The following is an 18,714-nucleotide window of genomic DNA, read 5'->3' on the forward strand; positions in this document are numbered from 1 at the left end:
ATTTTTTTACAGGAATGCAATCGATTGCCAAGTGATGCTCAGCTATTACCGAAAACAAAAAACGAAAAAAAAAAAAATTGGAAAAAGTAAGAAACGATTTTTACCCCTCCTATAATCCTTGACCGCGTGAGCAGAGGCCAATATGTATATAAATTGCGCAACGATTTTCCTTACGTAATTTGCTAAAAACGGTGTGCATGGCTGTCCAGTTTCAAAGTCGCGTGATTGGGATCGACTGAGCGTGACTAAAACCCGTCGTTGTCGTCTCAAAGTGACTCGAACTCCTCCAGCAGCAGTGGAGCAGCGACTCTTTGATGTCGTTCGACTCTTTGGTTAAAGAATGAGAAATCCTTGGCGCCAATTCGCCGCTTACTAAATCACCCTCCGGTTATCTCAAGTGGATACGACCACGACGACGACGACGTAGACAACTATGTACCTACTATAATATACCGTCAAAAGTGCGTCGTGGAGGACGGACTCGGCGACGTCATTCACCGGGTATAACCGTCCTCCTCCGTTGCTGCAGCGAGACCGAGGTCAAGTATATTTTCAAGTCTATGGAACTGAATCCGGGACTTAGTCAAGTGCGTTGCAGCCCACCTCTCTTATTGTGTCGTAGTATTCGAATCCATGGAGAACTTTCGGAGTACGTACCAATTGCCGCTTACTCACCGCCGGACAAGGTGCCCATTTTCACCCAATTCCAACGTCAAAAGCCTCGTTGTCGTCTGATCAGGACTGTTTTATTTTTTTTATTTTATTTTTTCTTTCACTCGAACGGACTGGTAGAACGGACTCATTTCGTTTCGCTGCAACGTTCGATAGTTCTGAACTTGGGTGTGATAAGCCAGAGTTGAGTAGAGTCAATTTAATTCTTAACACTGTCTGATGTCAATATCACACTGTTCGATTTTAATGTCCAATGTCAATTTACCACGATCCAATGTCAGTTTAACACTACATCATGTTAATCTTACACTGTTTCATATCAACTTGATACTATCTGATCTTAATCCAATATCCAAAAATTGGATACCAATCCAATGTCAATTCATCACAATCCGATGTAAATCTGAGACTATGTGTTGTCAGTCTAATACCATCTGATACCAATTTCACTCCATCGGATTTCAATATCTAACGTCATTCTAACGGTATCTAATGTCAAGTCAATCCATAGCTACGTGATGTCAATTTAACACTACTTGATGATGAACTTGAAACTACCTGATGTCAATCCAACGGTATAATATCTAATGTCAATCTTATACCGCGTGATGCTGAATTATCAAATTGGCAACAAAAATCATACTACACAGTAGTCGACACTGGTAACTCTTTACCACCTCATGTTTTACAGTGATGCACTAAGAATAAGTCGGATTTATGACGGAAATCCTAGGCTTCGTCCCGTCTTCCTCTGGAATACATTAATTGCATCCCTCGGTTTTTCTTTTGTTTTCCATGTATCGCTTCGCTAATTAGTCGCCCATCGTTAATTAATACCGAGTAAACTCTCATACGTGCCGAGTATAATTCTAACGGGAATTCTAGTTGTGACGGATCGTTTATTCTAGCCGCCGGCACCTGCGGCCCGGTTGGAAACCGCAGAGAGTTATAACACCCGGTTCCTGATGTATTTTGTCATTTCTGGCTAACCACGATACAGCTCTAGACACAGAACGTGTACTTGTTATAATAGAGAGAATTTCTATGTTTGAAAAGTTCAAGAATCAGCCTCTCGTCGAGTAGCACATTCACGTTAGCGCGAGCTCGCAACTCGGGATGTTCACGAAAGCTCTACGCGTAATTTTCGGACTTGTGCTTGCGGGGTTTATTTAAAGCGGTGACATTGAACGTTGGGGTGCAAAAACAAAAAAAAAAGAAAAAAGAATACGAAAGGTAGGAAAGTTGGGAGGAAGATGAGAGTCGAGAGAAAAAGGGTGAAAAAAACTATAACGAAAAGGAGAGAGGTGAAAAAAAAAGCTAATCTGACGAGGGGAACGAGAGAAAAGTAAGGCTGAAAACCAAACGGTTAAATATACCCTGCTGCAGGGAGGACAAGACAAGACGTCTGTCGACCCGAGACTGAAATACTAATTTTCTATGTCCGGGCTAATGAATTATTATCCGCGATAAATTGTCCGCATGACGCGCCAAAATCCCGAAATGCAACGTATATGTACGAAACTTTGTCCATTCTCTAAGCGACTTTACAATTCTATCTTCGGCGTTCACTTTCACTGTAAACAGTCAAAGTGGTCGTTGGAAAAAGTGTACGTGACTCAATGATTTAAGCTGAATTTTAGTTTTCCCTGTTGTCGGGTCAACTCGTTTCATTTCCACGGAAGGTTTCTGTATTCAAATACCTTCCACGGTCGAAACGTGCTTCTCGCAATAAATTCATCATATTGAGTATCGTTAATTAGTTCCGACTAACGATGGTATCTGATTCAGTAATTTGACACAGGGTATCGGGCATATAACGAGTACGGCTCTGCAGGTTGGTTGGTTGGTTGACTCGCGTGAAAACATATGTGGGAATTGAACTCGAAGGCCAAGTAAACGCTACGGCGCTTTCTACTCTCACTCCCATACATCGGCAGGTTACGTCTACGGATGAATAATTTTGGCAAAATTTATGGGGGTTCGTCGGAAGCTACAATCGCCAATGCACAACTTGGCTCTGACTTACGGAAAATCGTTGTAATTTTACGCTATCGTTAAGAGTATTAAAAATAATCCATGTCCTTGTTAAAAATCACTTCATCAAAATTTATTTTAACCCAACCGAGACGCTAAAAATATCAGAGCATTATATACTTTGACTCTGGTTGAGACACACACGACGTTCTTGCCGATCCAGGATCGTCAGGTGACTTTCCGCGGAGTGAAAATTGGGCATGGTACCAAATCGTTCTTGCACCTATAAGACTCGCGATAGGTGGAGGCGGCTCTGAGCTTTCCCTCTTTGATTAATCGAAACTTGCTACATCCGAATCGGCCCCTTTATGGATTGGACTCTGTCCAAACAACCAGGTTCATACTGCAACGCCATGCATCTTACCCACTGCAGACCAAAACAAAAAGGTCTTTGACACATCTGTTGGTTCTCTGCCAAAACCAACCGTCAAACCCTGCTCCAGGGCGCGAGGTACCTACTAAGGTTCTCGCTCGGTGCCTCTTCTCAAAACACTCCGATAGTAACCACACCATGACGTGGTACCGAGAGTACACCGTAACTAAAAGATCGCAGAAAACTCCGTCGCTTCTGACCTTCGAAAACTTACTGGATCTTGTTTTGGGTCAGAGGCAGTGTAATTAGGGTTGAGGACTTGCTAATGTACCTGACAAATCCAATGTTCTCTTCGTAAACGAAGTGTGGTTGGACTATTGACGACCTTCGATACGTCCCGTTCGTTTGGTCGGTTCCAATAATTTTTGCGTCACTTTACCGGGTCCTTTTTCCATCCATCCCTGGTTACTAATTGACAAATTAGAGCCGCATGTGCGATCGGTGATACGGAGAAGCGGGATCCGGAGGATGATCAAGGCGCATTGCCGGGATCATTGGCTGCTCTCAGTCGTTCTCCCGTACATCGTGGTTCGCCTTTGCTTATCTCCCACCACAAGTCGAGCGTCTAGCTGGTTTCCCCCACCAATTCTCAGTCGGTTTCACAAAGTCCTCATTTATGCTCGCCCAAGCTGGCCGATCACTAGTTGGAAGCTAACCGCTAACGCACCGAGTACGACCGCGTAAAGTTAGGCGAGTTTTCAGGCGCGTTTAGTTTTTATTTCTTCTTCCAAATCACAGCTGAAATTTGTGAGAAATATTTTGCTCCTGTTTGGATCGTGACTGCGATGACACCGTGCGACTTTTTCCATGATCCTCGAATCGCGCGATAAAACGGAGTTTCATCCCAAAGAAGAACGGTTACTACAGTTATTCGCAACCGACGATCACACGGCTGTTAAGTGAACCAAAAAGAATCTCTCTGTGTGACTTTTAGAGGACTTTTACTAAACTTGTACTCTCAACGTCGCTCGATTCGGTGACATTGATATCCTAGCAAATATAAACTGTAGTGACGAATAGTCGACGCTCAGAAGTTTACACAGTAAGAGACATACTTACGTGTTTAACCGGACAAACAAATCGGTGCTGTTATTGTTCATCCTGGAATAGAGGATTGATTGTTATGACCGAAAAGTGTACACGGTTTCTGTAACACTGTGTAGATAAGCGGAGGACTGACTGTCTCCGATTATTCGAAAGTTCGGAACGAACGGTAGCTGTCAGAAGTTCGTTTACCCATCGATAGGAGCTCGAAGAGATAAGGTGATTTCGTAACTGACATCACCCGATTATTCCACCCTCGGTTTATAACATCAGGGTCGGAAGCATCGGCCGCGTATCCAGTGACAGGGGAACGTCTTCGATGTGCTGTTAATGTTTGCTACCCGAGATTATCGATCAGTCGTTTGTACAGTCATGATACCGTAACTGCGACTATACCAGGATTACAGGCATACCTCTAAGCAAGTTTTAAACAAGAATAACAACCGCTTTGCCTTGCGGTTAATTTACACCGTCGTCCGATGCTCTGCCCTCGAGTCTGTGTCGTCAGCTAGACGTTCACCGATCATGAGAACAATGTGTATGGAAGAGAATTTTTTTGGAGTACCTGTAAAAGAAGAAGAAGATATTCACTATTTCGTTCCCACACGTCGATGATAGCGTAATCAACCGACGACTGTGTACCGAAAGAGATAAAGATAATTAAAGAAGAGACACGAATGTGCCGCAGGTGCGAAGGCGTTACAATGAGAGGTGAGTCTTGTTACGCCAATTTTAACATCGTCCAATTCTGGATGACGAAAATTTATCGCGATAATGGAATCGGTATCGATTGGCGAAATCGACGTGCCTCTGCCATATCTGGATATGTAATATCATCCTCCGAGACTGGGAGGCGTCGTCGGAGAGTATACGTAGGACGTAAGGATGGACTGGCTAGTTTGAGTCGTAACGCGTTATGTCGGGATATTTTACATTATGCAACTCGTCACCTTGATCCGTCACCATAGCCAAGATTCAAGGATGCAAGCGCGATTATCTTATAAAAGTTTCACCAAGCACGCCTCGATATTATAGATTTATAATCCAACTGCACGACAAAATCGCCCACGAATCGAACAACGTGTTGTTATTGAGCTGGTTTTTTTTTTTTTTTTTTTTTAACTTGACTGTTTTTATTTTTCTCTCCTATAATTATCCCCGTGTGCACTTAGTGACTTTTTCCAGATTACACCGTCGCGAATAGATAAACGGCGCCAGTCGTTCTTTCGCTAATCTTAATCGCAGCAGCTGGGTTCAAGTGTCACCGTATCGCAGTGAAAATAGCAGACGAATGGGGGAGAGAGACGGGAACGAAGAGCAAAAATAACGGCAGAGTCCATTTCAGCTACAAGCGGGGAGGACACGTCGAATTTCGCAGTTGTCACTTTTGCGAAAAATAAACGATAATGTATATATTGACCTCCGAAACTTGCGCACACGTTTCGTATTTATAGACACGGTATTGCTTTAGTTTTTGTCTTATTTTTATTTTTTTTTTTTTATTTTTAACACAACGGCACTCGTTTTCTCACACGGTTAATTGCCAGTCATAAGTCAGGCACGTAATCGAACGTGTATACTATGAATAGTCACCAATTGACCTAGTTGAACCCGGGCCCCCCCCCGCACCACAAGGCCCGATATAAATATATACTGTATATCTCTGTGCAATATAAATAAGAGACACGATCGTGTGTACGTATGAACCGCACTCCGTGGATTACGTACTTGAACGTCCGGCACTGAATTACACACATTTGGATCAAAGAAACAAGATTTATTTATGATAGTTTCTCATCTCCTTCCTCTTTTGCTTCTTCTTCTTCTTTTTCTTCTTCTTCTTCTTTTTCTTCTTCTTCTTCTTCTTCATTTTCTTCGATATAAATTTGAAAAGAAGAAAACAGCATGTCAGATCAATTTGAATCTTCGATTCGATAACCATCGGATATAGGTAATATGTAAGAAACGCCACGTTCGATTCGTCACGTAGACGGTAGATGATGATAAAAACCGTCGGTTTGACAGTGTGAGAAATGTTTTATTTAACCTTCCCCAACACCGAGTATACGACAAATACAGCCGTTAACGTAATTCGGAGTAATTACATAATCGTGCTTCTTTTCCCCGGCGTAAAACTAACCGCGCTGCAACTTTCCGGCAACGGAGATAAGCCAAAATTTCAATGTCCGAATTCAATACTGGTGTTTTAATACATCTACAAAAAAAGAAAAGAAAAAGTAAAATGCTTAGGCTTCGTCTATGCTCGATCTTTTGATGATTTCTCCCCTCCCCCATCGCTGACCCTCAAAGAGATCCCTTATCGGAGTTTTCCTAATGCTCGTACTGTGTAACGGTGCTAATTGATTCGTTGAACGGACGTCGAGACAGCAGAAAACAAACAAGTACCTGAAACCCCAATTAGAATGATCCTCGGTAAGGCACGAGCCTTGTCCTAGGAGATTGCGCGGAGGCGCAGGGTTATTACTTACAGCTAATTATCGTGGTCGTTGTCCGTCCTGACAATGAGCTGGTTGGATGAGAAAGGAGAAAGAAAAATTAGCGCTAAGTGGGCAGGAACAACGGGGAATCGGACTCCTCGTTTCAATACGGCTCGGGTCACGAATGATCGCGCACCAAGATCATAGATCAAGATCTGGATCACAAGATCTGGGTCGGGACACAGGGCTGCACTAGGCGGGTTGCGCAAGTCGACCAACACAAAAGACTCGGTTCGTCGAGTCGAGGACCGGCTAGGACTGCCCGAGAGATCACATCCGTAATCGGAGATGACGTTGTTCTTGACGTTTTTCAAACGCTATATTCTTACATTGTCATCTCGCACCATGGAACTGTCCAATAATGAACGATCTGTGCCTCGCTATGTTCCTGATGCAAATCGTCACCCTCCAAACCAAAAAACGAAAAAGAAAAATTCTTTGGAGACTAAATGAACAACTTGTCTTCTTCTCGCTGTTTCAGATTACCAGTTTCCGATCGAGGTTTCTGGGGTAGCCAAGGACCATCCTTTCCTTGATGCCGATTCTCTGCAGAGTCTATTCAGGAGGTTGCACGCCTTGAATCGCTGCGCCAACATGAAACTCGACACTCATCACTCCCACCACCATCACACCACCAGCCACAGTAAACCGGTGAGTTGAAAAAAAAAATCGGTCATTCATTCAGGGAGTCGATCGTCCGGTGATTGGGAAAACCCTGCATCCATTTCTCCACGCCACCCGTCAATTTCCAATTACCATTCGACTCCTCGAATTACGCTACCAAACCAGTGCCTTCACCAATCATTTGTCGAGCTCGAAATTGTACTTGTTGAAAACCACGCGATTTACCGTCTACGTGGTCTCAGCACCAAAGATCCCGACATAGAAAATGTTCGTACTCAACCATCGATAAGAGTCGATGAAGTCTCAGGTGACGGTCAGAGTTTTAGGGACTTCCGATATCCATTTCCATAGTCTTCAAATATTGTTCTCGTGCCAACCTGGGCGTACCTTTTATAACGGTTATTGCCCGCTTCCTCCGACTGGAGTTTTGCGTCGCTTATACTTTGTTGTATCCTAAAAAGAAACCTTACGCGGCATTTAAAATATCCCCGTGAAAAGAAATCGAGGTATGCGATCTTCTTAGGGGGTTGGGTCCTAAATACACCTCGGAAAAATAGCGCAGGTCGGATGGAGACGGTGGAAAAAGACTCTTCGTGGAAGTTGAGCCGGAGGTTGACAAGGCCGTCCGAAGTGGCCCTGCGGGCTAATCGCAAATGGATTCCCAGATCCGTACTCTTAGATTAAACTCGGATGGTGAAAAGTGACGGGCTGCTGCAGGGTTTCTTGCCTCTTCCGAGGACGGTGAACACCGAGGCTGTTTTACATACGCCTATTATTATCGCCATCATCCTCCTTGCCTTTTTGAGGCACGACTCGCTGCAGTCCCGTGTACCTTTGCATCTACCTGCAGCCACTTGGTATGCAATCGAGTCGAGGGTCTTATGACACGTTTGAAAACATGGTCATTGTTATGCACACGGTGAAAGCACACAACGCGCTCAACGTACGTTCTGGGCTATTCTTATTACGGGGATCAGCTTCGAGAGGGATCGTCAACGGCGATGCACTTCCCTACGCTTTGAATACCAATCAAACATCATCACGTGATCGGGGTTGCTCAGGGTTGATTACGGCCATTTGTTGCTGGCTCGAAGGCAATCGCGTCGCGTCGTCTGCCGTCATGGGCGTAGGTAAAACGGAATCACTCTGGTCGACGAGAGGCAACTTCCACGTGACGATGACGATTCCATCATCGTCTGGAAGGACTTGATCCTATACATCGACGCGCCAACTTTCTCGGTGCCTTACGGCGATAATTTGGAATTACCGGAAATAATTCTGTTCGAGTCGAAAACCGGCGATTGCAATTCGGGGTAACACCTCGAGTTTGTAACTTTCATCGCCATAAATGGTTTTGACGTGTGCTTCGAGCTAAATACATTTCACGTTCCTCTCAACTTTGTCCGATTCAGTCGCGCAGGTGCGATCGGTTTCCTTTTACCTTACACCCGTAATCAACTCAGGTCACGGAAACGCGGATGATCCTCGAAAATTATTCGTTATACCCACCTTTCTAACTTCCCGATACTTCCACCCTATACATCGTTCATATTTTCCGCATGCCAGCAGCTGCTGTCCCTTCTGGCTATTCTATGAAATTGTCAGTTGCAGTCGTGGCGAATAAAATATCATAAATCGTTGCTTGTCGGATATAATAGCATTAGAGTTTTTCATAGACTTCGTTTTCAATGAAAAATAAATACCACTCCGTTTATACCGTATTAGCTACGCACGAGGCGATATCAAAATTACGAAAATGATCCTTCGTCTTCCTTTAATACCTTTTATACCACAATTCCCGACCCTCTGAAGTTGGCCGCAGCTCGCTATCCTCGTGGATGAAACGAACGAGGTTCAGGATCCAAGGCTAGGTGCAGTCTCACTTTTTTCAAACCATTCGTCACGCCCCGGCACCGCGGCTCTTTCGCGTCAAACATCGCCGGTAATTACGCATCTCTCTCTGCGTATAAGTTTTACGTATATGTGTATAGTTTGTACGCAGCAGGTATGCGTAAAACACCGAACAGGTTGAAGCCTCGTGTGACAGGAGCGGCAGACAGCGCGGCTCGGCGTGCAGCAGCACCTGTATTTTACTCGACTTAAGCCGCGCTTGCGACTCAAATTGTCTTTAGATCGATGCGGAATGTCAGTCGGACTGACGAGTGCCCGAGGATCAATAAAAAAATCTTTTTTCCAAAACCGTCAAGTTGACCAACGCAATAGCGTGATAAAAATTTTGAATTTTAAAACTCAAATTATCATATTATCAAGTAGGTACTTTTTTCGTGTAAAAATAACAAAATCATCTTGCTTGTAAAATATTTCATCATAAATCAGGTCTGATTATATTTGCGAATGAATTATCTACGAAATTCTTGGAATTAATTTTTGATATTACATCGTACAAAAATTTTTGAAATGAACTGAAAAGTAGCCGAGGAAAAGATTGACACAAGCTAGTAATTTGTGAAAAATTCATTTTGAAACGAAAATTATCAGCAATCGTTGTATTAAAATTCGAAGTAGGTATATTTGTAAAAATTTTCCACAAAACTATCGATAAATAAATGTATTGGTAAATTTTATTTTTTCACTCAATAATTTTCGCTCGATTTTATTTATATATTACACAAACACTTGCGGCAAAACGAAGATAGATTGGTGAAACGTTAGACCGTCGACTTTTGTGTGGCGAATTGATTCGTTTCCCGCAATCTAGCGAGGCGTGGGAAGAATCTGTTATAAGTATATTTGAAACTTGAGCGGTGGCCAGAGATTTGCGGTTGTACCGTCGTTTGATATAACGCAAGAAAATAACAACCGATCCGTATTGTTTCACAGTGATTATTAATAACGTAATGAATATTTCAATACCACTACGCGGCTCACGCCTTTGATATACAGCGCAGCAAATCGGCTCAACTCAACGGAGGAATTATACCCGCATTCAATATCTTGGTGCTGCTGCTGGTGCTGCTGGTGATCAGGTTAACAGGTTCCCTACTAGGGGAAAAAGTTGGCTAATATTGTAAGCGGTAATACCGGTATCTCGGAATGTTTAATACATATATACCACAGTTTACCCGCCTGCGCAAAAACCGACTTCGAAAGACGAGAAATAAAAAAAAAAAAAATAAAAAAACGAATTTCACGTACTCCGGTTACAGAAGATGTGGAAGCTACACCTGTGAGAATCATCGACGATCAATATTTTCTAAAAATTCGACGAGAATTAGGAGGAAGAAAAATATCAATCTTGAACCGGTGATTCGTTGAGCACAAAATTATAAACCCACATCGAAGAGAAATAAAAGAAATAAAATAAAATAAATAAAAATAGGAGAGTGTAAAATAAAAAACAGCGGAAATGGTGGAATTTTCTTGGTTATCCATTCGACGCTACGAGGCAATTATTTTATTTTATACCCGCATCGCGCAAAGCAATCGCGGTGTCCTGGCAGTTCAGCCGGTTTTAAAATCGCAGGAAACTGCACGCGCGGATCTCGTTAACGATCTGGTCTCGGTAGATTTCTCGATTTCGAATCGAGCCGCTGCCGCAGCTCTTACACTTGTTGCTTTCATTCTTTCGACGGCGGCTCTTTTTGCATTAACTTTATTCTCCCTTTTTCTTTTCTTTTCTTTTTTTTTTGTGCTCTTTCTCTTTCTCTATCTTTCTCTCTTTCGTTCAATCGAACGCTGTGTGCCAAGCAGTCTGGGGAGTCCGGTATTCAATATCTCGTCATCGTCTTGTCGGTAGCGTTGCAGTTTTTCTCATGTATGCACCTCGCGCATGGATGCGTTCGTATGCGCGTACACACACGCACGTTTTGTACTCTTGTGTCAGCTAGTTAGATGCGAGCACTCGCAAAGTTAGAACGCGGATGCCCGACGATCCCGCGTATCTCGCACCTCTCTCGTCGATATTTATTTAACATCCTACCGGTCATAAAGACCGCCTTTTACCGATCTCTATAAGATTTCACTCGAGCGCATCTCTCCCGATCTCACAAGCCGCATCATCTTCTTCGCTCCCACTTCGACGATTCTCACCTTGATATATTTACGTTCAATATTTTTGTACAATAATTACTCATGCACATTTATCCATGAAAGATTTTACACCGATCATATATATATATACTGTGTAAAAAATTGGCGGTTTCAAAATTGATCAAAATTGGCCGGTGTGGGCTACTGTAGAACAATTTTTGTGCTTGATTGGGAACTCGAAAGTCAGATATAGCTTTAGATTGACAACAGATACTATTGTGTTGACGTTAAATAGTGTTTTACCGATACTAAAAGATATTCTATAGAAGTTTATACAGCATTTGAACCTGCCGTTATTGTAAACAAACACTTTACACTTTTTGGAGCAGGTACAATACGTGACGCATTACAAGAAATTGGAAGAAAATTGATTCGAATTGAACGAAAGAACTGATCAGTATCGAAAGTATTGATTTTCTGTTACGCATAATTGTGTTTTGAGGTAATCGGTAGAATGATTGTAAAAGAGAATCCGATGCATAGGTGGGATATGCACAGGCTACTAGTAACATATAACGGTACCGGTTAGAAATGCATTTTCAACTAGAGTAATCTCATTCCGTGGCTAATAAGTGGTTATCTAACGTCGCTGCTTCGCCCAGAGCATTTATCAAGTCGACGACAAGCACAGTGTGGAATAAGACTTACCGTTCTTCGCGATATCCTCGCTCCCATAAGAAGCGCAACGAATCTCGGAGGATCTTCGCGCGGGTTGCGGGTGTGTGAATTCGAGAATCGCAACGTGGGCACGATGATAAAACGCAGACACGCGTATCATCATCGGTCGAATCGTGGGTGTATCGCCGATTACGTAAGATTTCTTCCTAACGAGGCGAGGAGAGAACTGTTGCTGATGGACGGTGTGTGGGTCGTCACGGTTAAAAGGTCTGTTTATAGGCAAAACCATGGAGGGGAACGGTAATTACGCCTAAAAGAAAATGGAGTCGGGGTTGAGGTTTCGGATGTACTCGACCCGCATCGTCCGTCGGTGCATGAGGGCTGAATACGTTCGAAAATAGGCGAGGAGTTTATAGATGGAAATAAAGATCGACGGTGGCGTGCAAGTCGCCGGATGTTGTACGTTGATACGAATTTCATTTCACGCCGTTGTTGGAAAATTTGATTAAATTTGGTATTGGGAAATATGTGGTACAAGTAAATATTAAAGTGTTCCCGGTTTCTTGGCAAATTATTATTATTTTTTTTTTTTCTTGACACTATCGAGACCTCATAATATCAGATTCATTGGCTCACCGGTATCAAATTATCGCAATTATAGCCGAAAGATAATTACGATGTAAAACTGACGAATGTTACGAGGACTTTATAGCAAACAAAACTAGAAATTTATGGTGACTTGACGAAGTGTGGATACGTGCAGCGGTTCCCAGTCTTGTTTTCGTTATGCATAACTAAAAATACGACATGCAGTGGTCGTGTGTAAGTGGAGGAGGAGGAGGAGGCTTAAAAGGTCGCGTTGGTCCCGTTGCGAAGAGCTGCGACCTAAACTCGAGAGTGAAATTAAAAAACGATAGGAAAAAGCGACGAGAGAAAAACGAAGTAGAAAAGGGGAAAATAGAAAAAAAGAAACTACGGCCAATTCCCTCAGAGGTTAGTGCGCTGCCTAAATTGGTCCACATCGAGAGCTATTAACCCCTCGAGCTCGAGTTACTCGAGTTTCTTTTGCATCCGCCCGTAATTGAGGGAACTGTGTACCGCAGTGTGCAACCGAAGCGGGGCGGTGTGAAAACACCAAAAATGATGCTTTTTCATTAGCCAGTTTGTTTTTGTGAGAGGGAAGAAACTCGCGCCTGTTTGTTGATCTTATTTTGACGGTATACCAAATGGAAGAGAAACGCAATTTTTTATTGTTAGTAAATTACGGGGATTAGAGATGCGGTAGGTGGGTATTTGAAAATGTACCGGAAGCTTAATTGGCTCGACTTCGGGCATGGATTAAATCTCGAGATCAAAGATATGACGGAAATTGAATACGGAAATTATTGTTTCACAATAAAGAGTCGTATGAAATATAGCTGGAACGTTGCAAATCACTTGGCAAACATTTTAACAGAAACTCAGAACTTAGCTACTGCTTAAGCTCAGGTTCCGAGATTACGGTGAGTTAAAAATCGTTCAGCGAGTTAGATGCTTCTTTATTCGTTATCCACAAACCCATCGCAACTCAGTTATTTACCTATCCATTATTCGTATCCTGGGTCGTGATCAATTCATTACATCAGGGTGCGGGCTGGATGCAGTTGGTCACCCGTTGACGATAATTGTACCACGCGGTAGTACAAAGCTGTTCGTTGGAGTCGAACGAGCGGAAGTGACGTCAGTCGGTCACCGGGAGCGTTCTTTTGTCCAGCATGCCGTATGTATCGAGAATCGTAGGTTGAAAAAACCTCTCTTTCAAATAAAAAAAAAAAGAGAAAAAGAAAGAAAAGAATCAAACGTCGGTTCAACCACTTACACCCTGTGTACTTATTGCGGCGTTATCCAAGTGTCGAAAAGGACGCGGTAAAGAATAATCAAGTATACGAAGATCCTTAGCATCGAATAAGGAAAGACCGCGTCACCGTTATGAAATCCAAACACCGTCAACGACCGTTCGGTATATCCACATCGGCTTGAAATAGACGTGATGGTGGTTGGTATAAGGGCCAGAAGCGAGGCGCAGGCATGCACACGGACGAATAAATTGTCAAAAAAGATTGACCTGGAAAAGCATTCGAAAATGGTTAACCCGTGACGTAGGCGGGCCGCGAGGCCTAAGTTGCCAGTTCTTTTTCGGTACGGATTTTCGAAACCTCGTGCGTAGCGTGCGGGTTTTAAATCGGTCGTCAACCGAAACAAACCGAACGACCGACGTTGGTTACGCGTTAAGTAATCGTTGCCGAAGACCGCCGCAACTGACACCCTAAACGCGATAATTTTAAGATAAGCTATTAATAGGAGGGTCGGGGTCTATTTTTGCGGACCCAAGCTACTCCCTCGATCGCTGCACCTCAGACTTGTTCTCCTTCTTCTTCTTCTTCTTCTTCTTATTCGTATTCTTATTCTTGTTCTTCCTCTTCTTTGCCAGATTTCTCTTCATCGCGTCAAGTCTCAATGGTGCAACTCATTGCCACCCGCTACTGATGCTGCTGCACTGATGCAGTTTCCGCCAACGAGGACTGTATTTAAACGGCCTACTTTCATCCTCTCCTCTCTACTCTTTTCTCGTCGCTTCTTCTTCACCGATTCGTTAACTTCTTCTTGACAGACGATTTTTTTTTTCGTAAACCTCCAATTTCGCACCACTCTTCTCGAGATGATCGCACAACTTCAACTCCATTCTGTAGAGAACCGTTCTGAACTCCATTGTACCGGGGAGTCTCGATTCAGGACGTTCAACGACCTGGAAACATCGAAGAGTCTCGGTAGAATTCCAACAAACTATCAGGCCACGTGTTTCAGTCCATAGTTGAAAATCGGTATAAACTTGTAACTCAAAGCACACTCTCATATCAGTTTCAAGCAATGTATGTAAACATTGCTGTTCCAATCTTCACTGATGACATATGCTCAATATATTGACACAATTATTTAATATTCAGTCGAGATAGCAAAGACGAAGCAAAGAAAAGTCACGTTTTCCTCTAAAAGGGATGAAATATATCGGTGCATATTAAAACTCGTTGCAAGTGTCAAACGCGCCAACTTACGACATTGCAACTTTATGATATTACACATGCAAGTAAGCACTGTTGGTTGAATCTTCTTTTCTTTCCGGCATCAAGAAGTCCTGCAGAGATGGTCAGTGTTAATTAGTGCTCACCAGTTCCCAGCGTCTTACACACACACACACACACGCTAACACAGAATATCTTGAGTGGCGCCATAGCGCACGATGATAATTCAACAGTTAGAAAGAGACACGTCATGTTCCACCATTTATCCCGCGTTCTAATTTGTACGGAAAGCACAAGTCGTTAGAGTTTGGAGTTTGCTAGCTATTAGGGACCAGCTGTGACCCGACTCGTTTACCCTCGCGTTTACTCCAACAACCCTGTCCCCTTTCCACTTTTTCGGTAAGCTCCGTGACGTCACTGTAACGAGTGAATCGGTCACGGGTTCGTTAATTACGGTACACACACACAGAATCTACCACACACGATGAGTCACCGTGATGGTCTGTTGACCGTTACGAATTCGTTGGCCAAATCATAGTTCGTCGCTTAATGTTTGCATACTTGAGAACGTCAAAACAACTCTCTCTATCCGCTGTTGACAGGGTGGCGAAGACTCGGACGAGGACAACCAGTGCGCCTTGAGCGAGAACTGGACCTTCGAAAAGAAGACGAGACGGTGGTCAAGGGTTGGCGATGTAACTCAGGCCAACGTTGAAAAGCTCCAGGCGATTGTCGACGAGAACGCGAGGCCAGAGGACGACGACGACTCCCTCGAGGATCGTTTAGAGGCCGAAGAAGCCGAGGATACGATGTTGGACACCCTCAAATACGGCAGTCTTCCGCCTGGTCCGGTTCCCGACGAGCTGGGACCCCGTTTCAGACGAACGGGATCCGAGCGGCTCAAGGACAGTGCCAAGGCATTCTTGCGCAGGGTAGAGTCCCTGAAGTCGAGGAGGCGGAAGCGGCAGAACCGCGACGGCGTCGTGATCAGCGGTCCTCAGGTCCTCGACGTTATATCCATGCAGCAGAAGATGAAGGACCTAAACTGCGTCGACGTTTCGCCTACCGGTCCGGCGCCCGTATCCTTCAACGACCTTGGGCCCCCCTCGCCCCTCCACCTCCCACCATCACCACTGACGCTTCCGTCGTCGCCCTTCCATCTGCCGGCCTCGCCACTCGCCAGTAACCTCAGTCCATTCGGCGACGATTCCTCGAGTTACTGTTCCGACGGTTCCCAAGGTGGTGGGCCCGTCCCAACGCCCACCAGGACGAAGCTGAACAGGCCCCGTCGTTTCCTGCATCGTGGAACCCGGGAGGACCAAGGCGCCCTCAGTGACTCGGAGTGCCAGCCAACCAGCTGGAGACACAGGTACTTTAAGGACGCTAACAGCAACCACACCAAGGTTCTGGAATACGTCTCAACTCATCCCCAGTCACCGAAGGATCAAACACCGGTCGGTAACAGAGGGGGGAGTCTGAATCTGGGCAAAGAGTCGCAGAGGTACAGGGACAAGTTCAACCAGAGTCAGGAGGAGAAGACTGCCTTGACTACTACCGGTAAACGGAACGAGAGGTTGTACAAAAGCTTTAGACGCGGCAGGGAGGATTTGTACCGGGAAGAGGCGCCTCTGGCTAAGGACGTCACTGTCTACAGAGAGAAGTCCAGGTCCAGGAGCTCAGAGCTTGCCGGAAGCCAGGAGAGCAGCTCGACGGTTGCCAGCAGGGATTCCGACCAGGAAGAGGAGTCTCCGAGACACAAGGGTTCCGTCGTCAGGTGGCACAGCTTTCAGAGGGGATCTCTGTACCCTGAACCTCTCGACCCTCTCTGCTCTCGCGCCATGGCCTCCATGTCCTGCGGGCAGCTGCTGGTCCTCAGAAAGCTTGCGCTGCTCAAGCTCACCGCCTGCATGGAACGGTACTGCCCGACCCATAGGACCGGGTGGAATTGGGAGCTTCCGAAGTTCATACGGAAGATCAAGACCCCCGACTACAAGGACAAGACTGTATTCGGCGTTCCGCTGCTACTGTCCCTTCAACGCACAGGTCAGGCGCTTCCCAAGTGCATTCAGATCGCCCTCAGGTGGCTCAGGGCCAATGCTCTCGACCAGATTGGGATATTCCGAAAAAGTGGACTCAGGTCCAGGATCCAGACGCTCAAAGTTATGACCGAGACCCAGGGTGACAACATCAACTTTGACGGACAACAGGCTTTCGATGTTGCCGATCTCGTCAAGCAGTACTTCAGGGAGCTGCCCGAGTCACTGCTAACGAATAAGCTGTCTGAAACTTTCATCGCTATATTTCAACGTGAGTTTCATTCAACGAGGTGACGCGGTGATTACGATGATGGCTTGTTTCAACTCTTTCACCTCTGACACCATTCTTTTATCATACCTTACAGATGTTCCGGCGGAGATCAGACCAGACGCTGTTCAATGCGTACTTCTACTTCTTCCCGACGAACATCGGGAGGCTCTCGAGGCGCTTTTGGACTTCCTGAACCACGTGGCGAACAACTCGCCTTTCAATCAGATGACCGCCTCGAACTTGGCCGTTTGTCTAGCCCCCAGTTTGTTTCACTTCAACCACACTATGACCAACGTTTCGAACAGGTCTAACAGCGTTTCTCCGAGGCGAAGGAAAACCGTCGGTATACCCGATCAGAGGGAATTGTCCGAGAACAAAGCGGCGAACGACTGTCTTCTGTACTTGATTAAGACGCATCGTGAACTATTCATGGTAAGTGAGATACGTTAGTCAATAGTTTTACTTTGCGATATTCAATCCATCACCTAATCGGAACGATGACTAATCATACGGTTCTTCTTTTTCGCAATGCCCAGGTTTCCTCAGACATGCTTACTCAGTGTCGTTTCAATTACATGGAAGAGAGTGTGCCCGTCGGTTTGGAGGAACTTGGTTCCGAGTTCAAACAGGACTGGAGAGGGTATCTTTACGCTTGTACAACCGCACTGCTGAAGGAAGCTCGCGAAAAGTGAGTAATAGTAATTTTGAACCGAGGTAGTTTTCTTTCATTCCAAGACACCGCACCCGAGGTCGATGCTCCGGGATTTGATAAACAGTTGTTTCTCACAACTCTTGGAAACCAAAAACCGTCCGCGGATTTTGACAAAGTTTCTCTTTTACCAATGAACAGAAGTCGAGGTTGGGTCAGTATAAACAATCCAGCTGATCCGGGCGTCGAGGTTGCTTACAAAAAAGTCGGAGACGGACACCCGCTCCGATTGTGGCGAGCTTCGACGGAAGTAGAGGCACCTCCAAACGAGTTGCTGCACCGAGTTCTGAGGGAAAGACACATCTGGGATCCTCAACTCCTGAAGTACAGACTGGTCAATAAGCTTGACGCTAATGTGGAGGTGTTCCAATACGCCACCGGAAACATGAGCCCACTTCCGGCCAGGGACTACTGCGTTTTAAGGTAAGACATGACTCCGCTGTTACGAGAATTCCGAAACTTGTAGTTTACCGATTCTAACGATCCGGTTAACCACCCTTCAGATCATGGCGAAATGACTTGCCGAAGGGCGCTTGCGTCATCGTGGAAACTTCCGTCGAGCATCCGGAAGCACCGGTGATGCTAGGCGGTACGCGAGGAATCGTTTTGGCATCGCGTTACCTGATCGAGCCATGTGGCAGTGGAAAATCGAGGATAATGCACCTTTCAAGAGTGGACACAAAGTGAGTAGAAATTCGAGAGACGCCGCGTTTTTTTCTGGTCTAG

At 44.9% G+C, this 18,714-nt stretch overlaps 1 protein-coding gene across 5 annotated transcripts in view; it reads left to right on the forward strand.

Annotated features, from left to right (window-relative positions):
• The window catches only part of LOC124308398 (uncharacterized), a 142,394-nt gene that overhangs the window by 121,507 nt on the left and 2,173 nt on the right, over positions 1 to 18,714 (forward strand). For all 5 annotated transcript variants that reach the window (XM_046771079.1, XM_046771083.1, XM_046771081.1 and 2 more), the window contains 6 exons: positions 7,103 to 7,272; positions 15,575 to 17,279; positions 17,374 to 17,711; positions 17,816 to 17,967; positions 18,130 to 18,411; positions 18,492 to 18,671. In XM_046771079.1, coding sequence (XP_046627035.1) covers positions 7,103 to 7,272; positions 15,575 to 17,279; positions 17,374 to 17,711; positions 17,816 to 17,967; positions 18,130 to 18,411; positions 18,492 to 18,671 — 2,827 coding nt within the window. The remainder of the gene's footprint in view (positions 1 to 7,102; positions 7,273 to 15,574; positions 17,280 to 17,373; positions 17,712 to 17,815; positions 17,968 to 18,129; positions 18,412 to 18,491; positions 18,672 to 18,714) is intronic.

This window comes from Neodiprion virginianus, chromosome 7, assembly GCF_021901495.1.
Source record: "Neodiprion virginianus isolate iyNeoVirg1 chromosome 7, iyNeoVirg1.1, whole genome shotgun sequence".
Classification (NCBI taxonomy): Eukaryota; Metazoa; Arthropoda; class Insecta; order Hymenoptera; family Diprionidae; genus Neodiprion; species Neodiprion virginianus.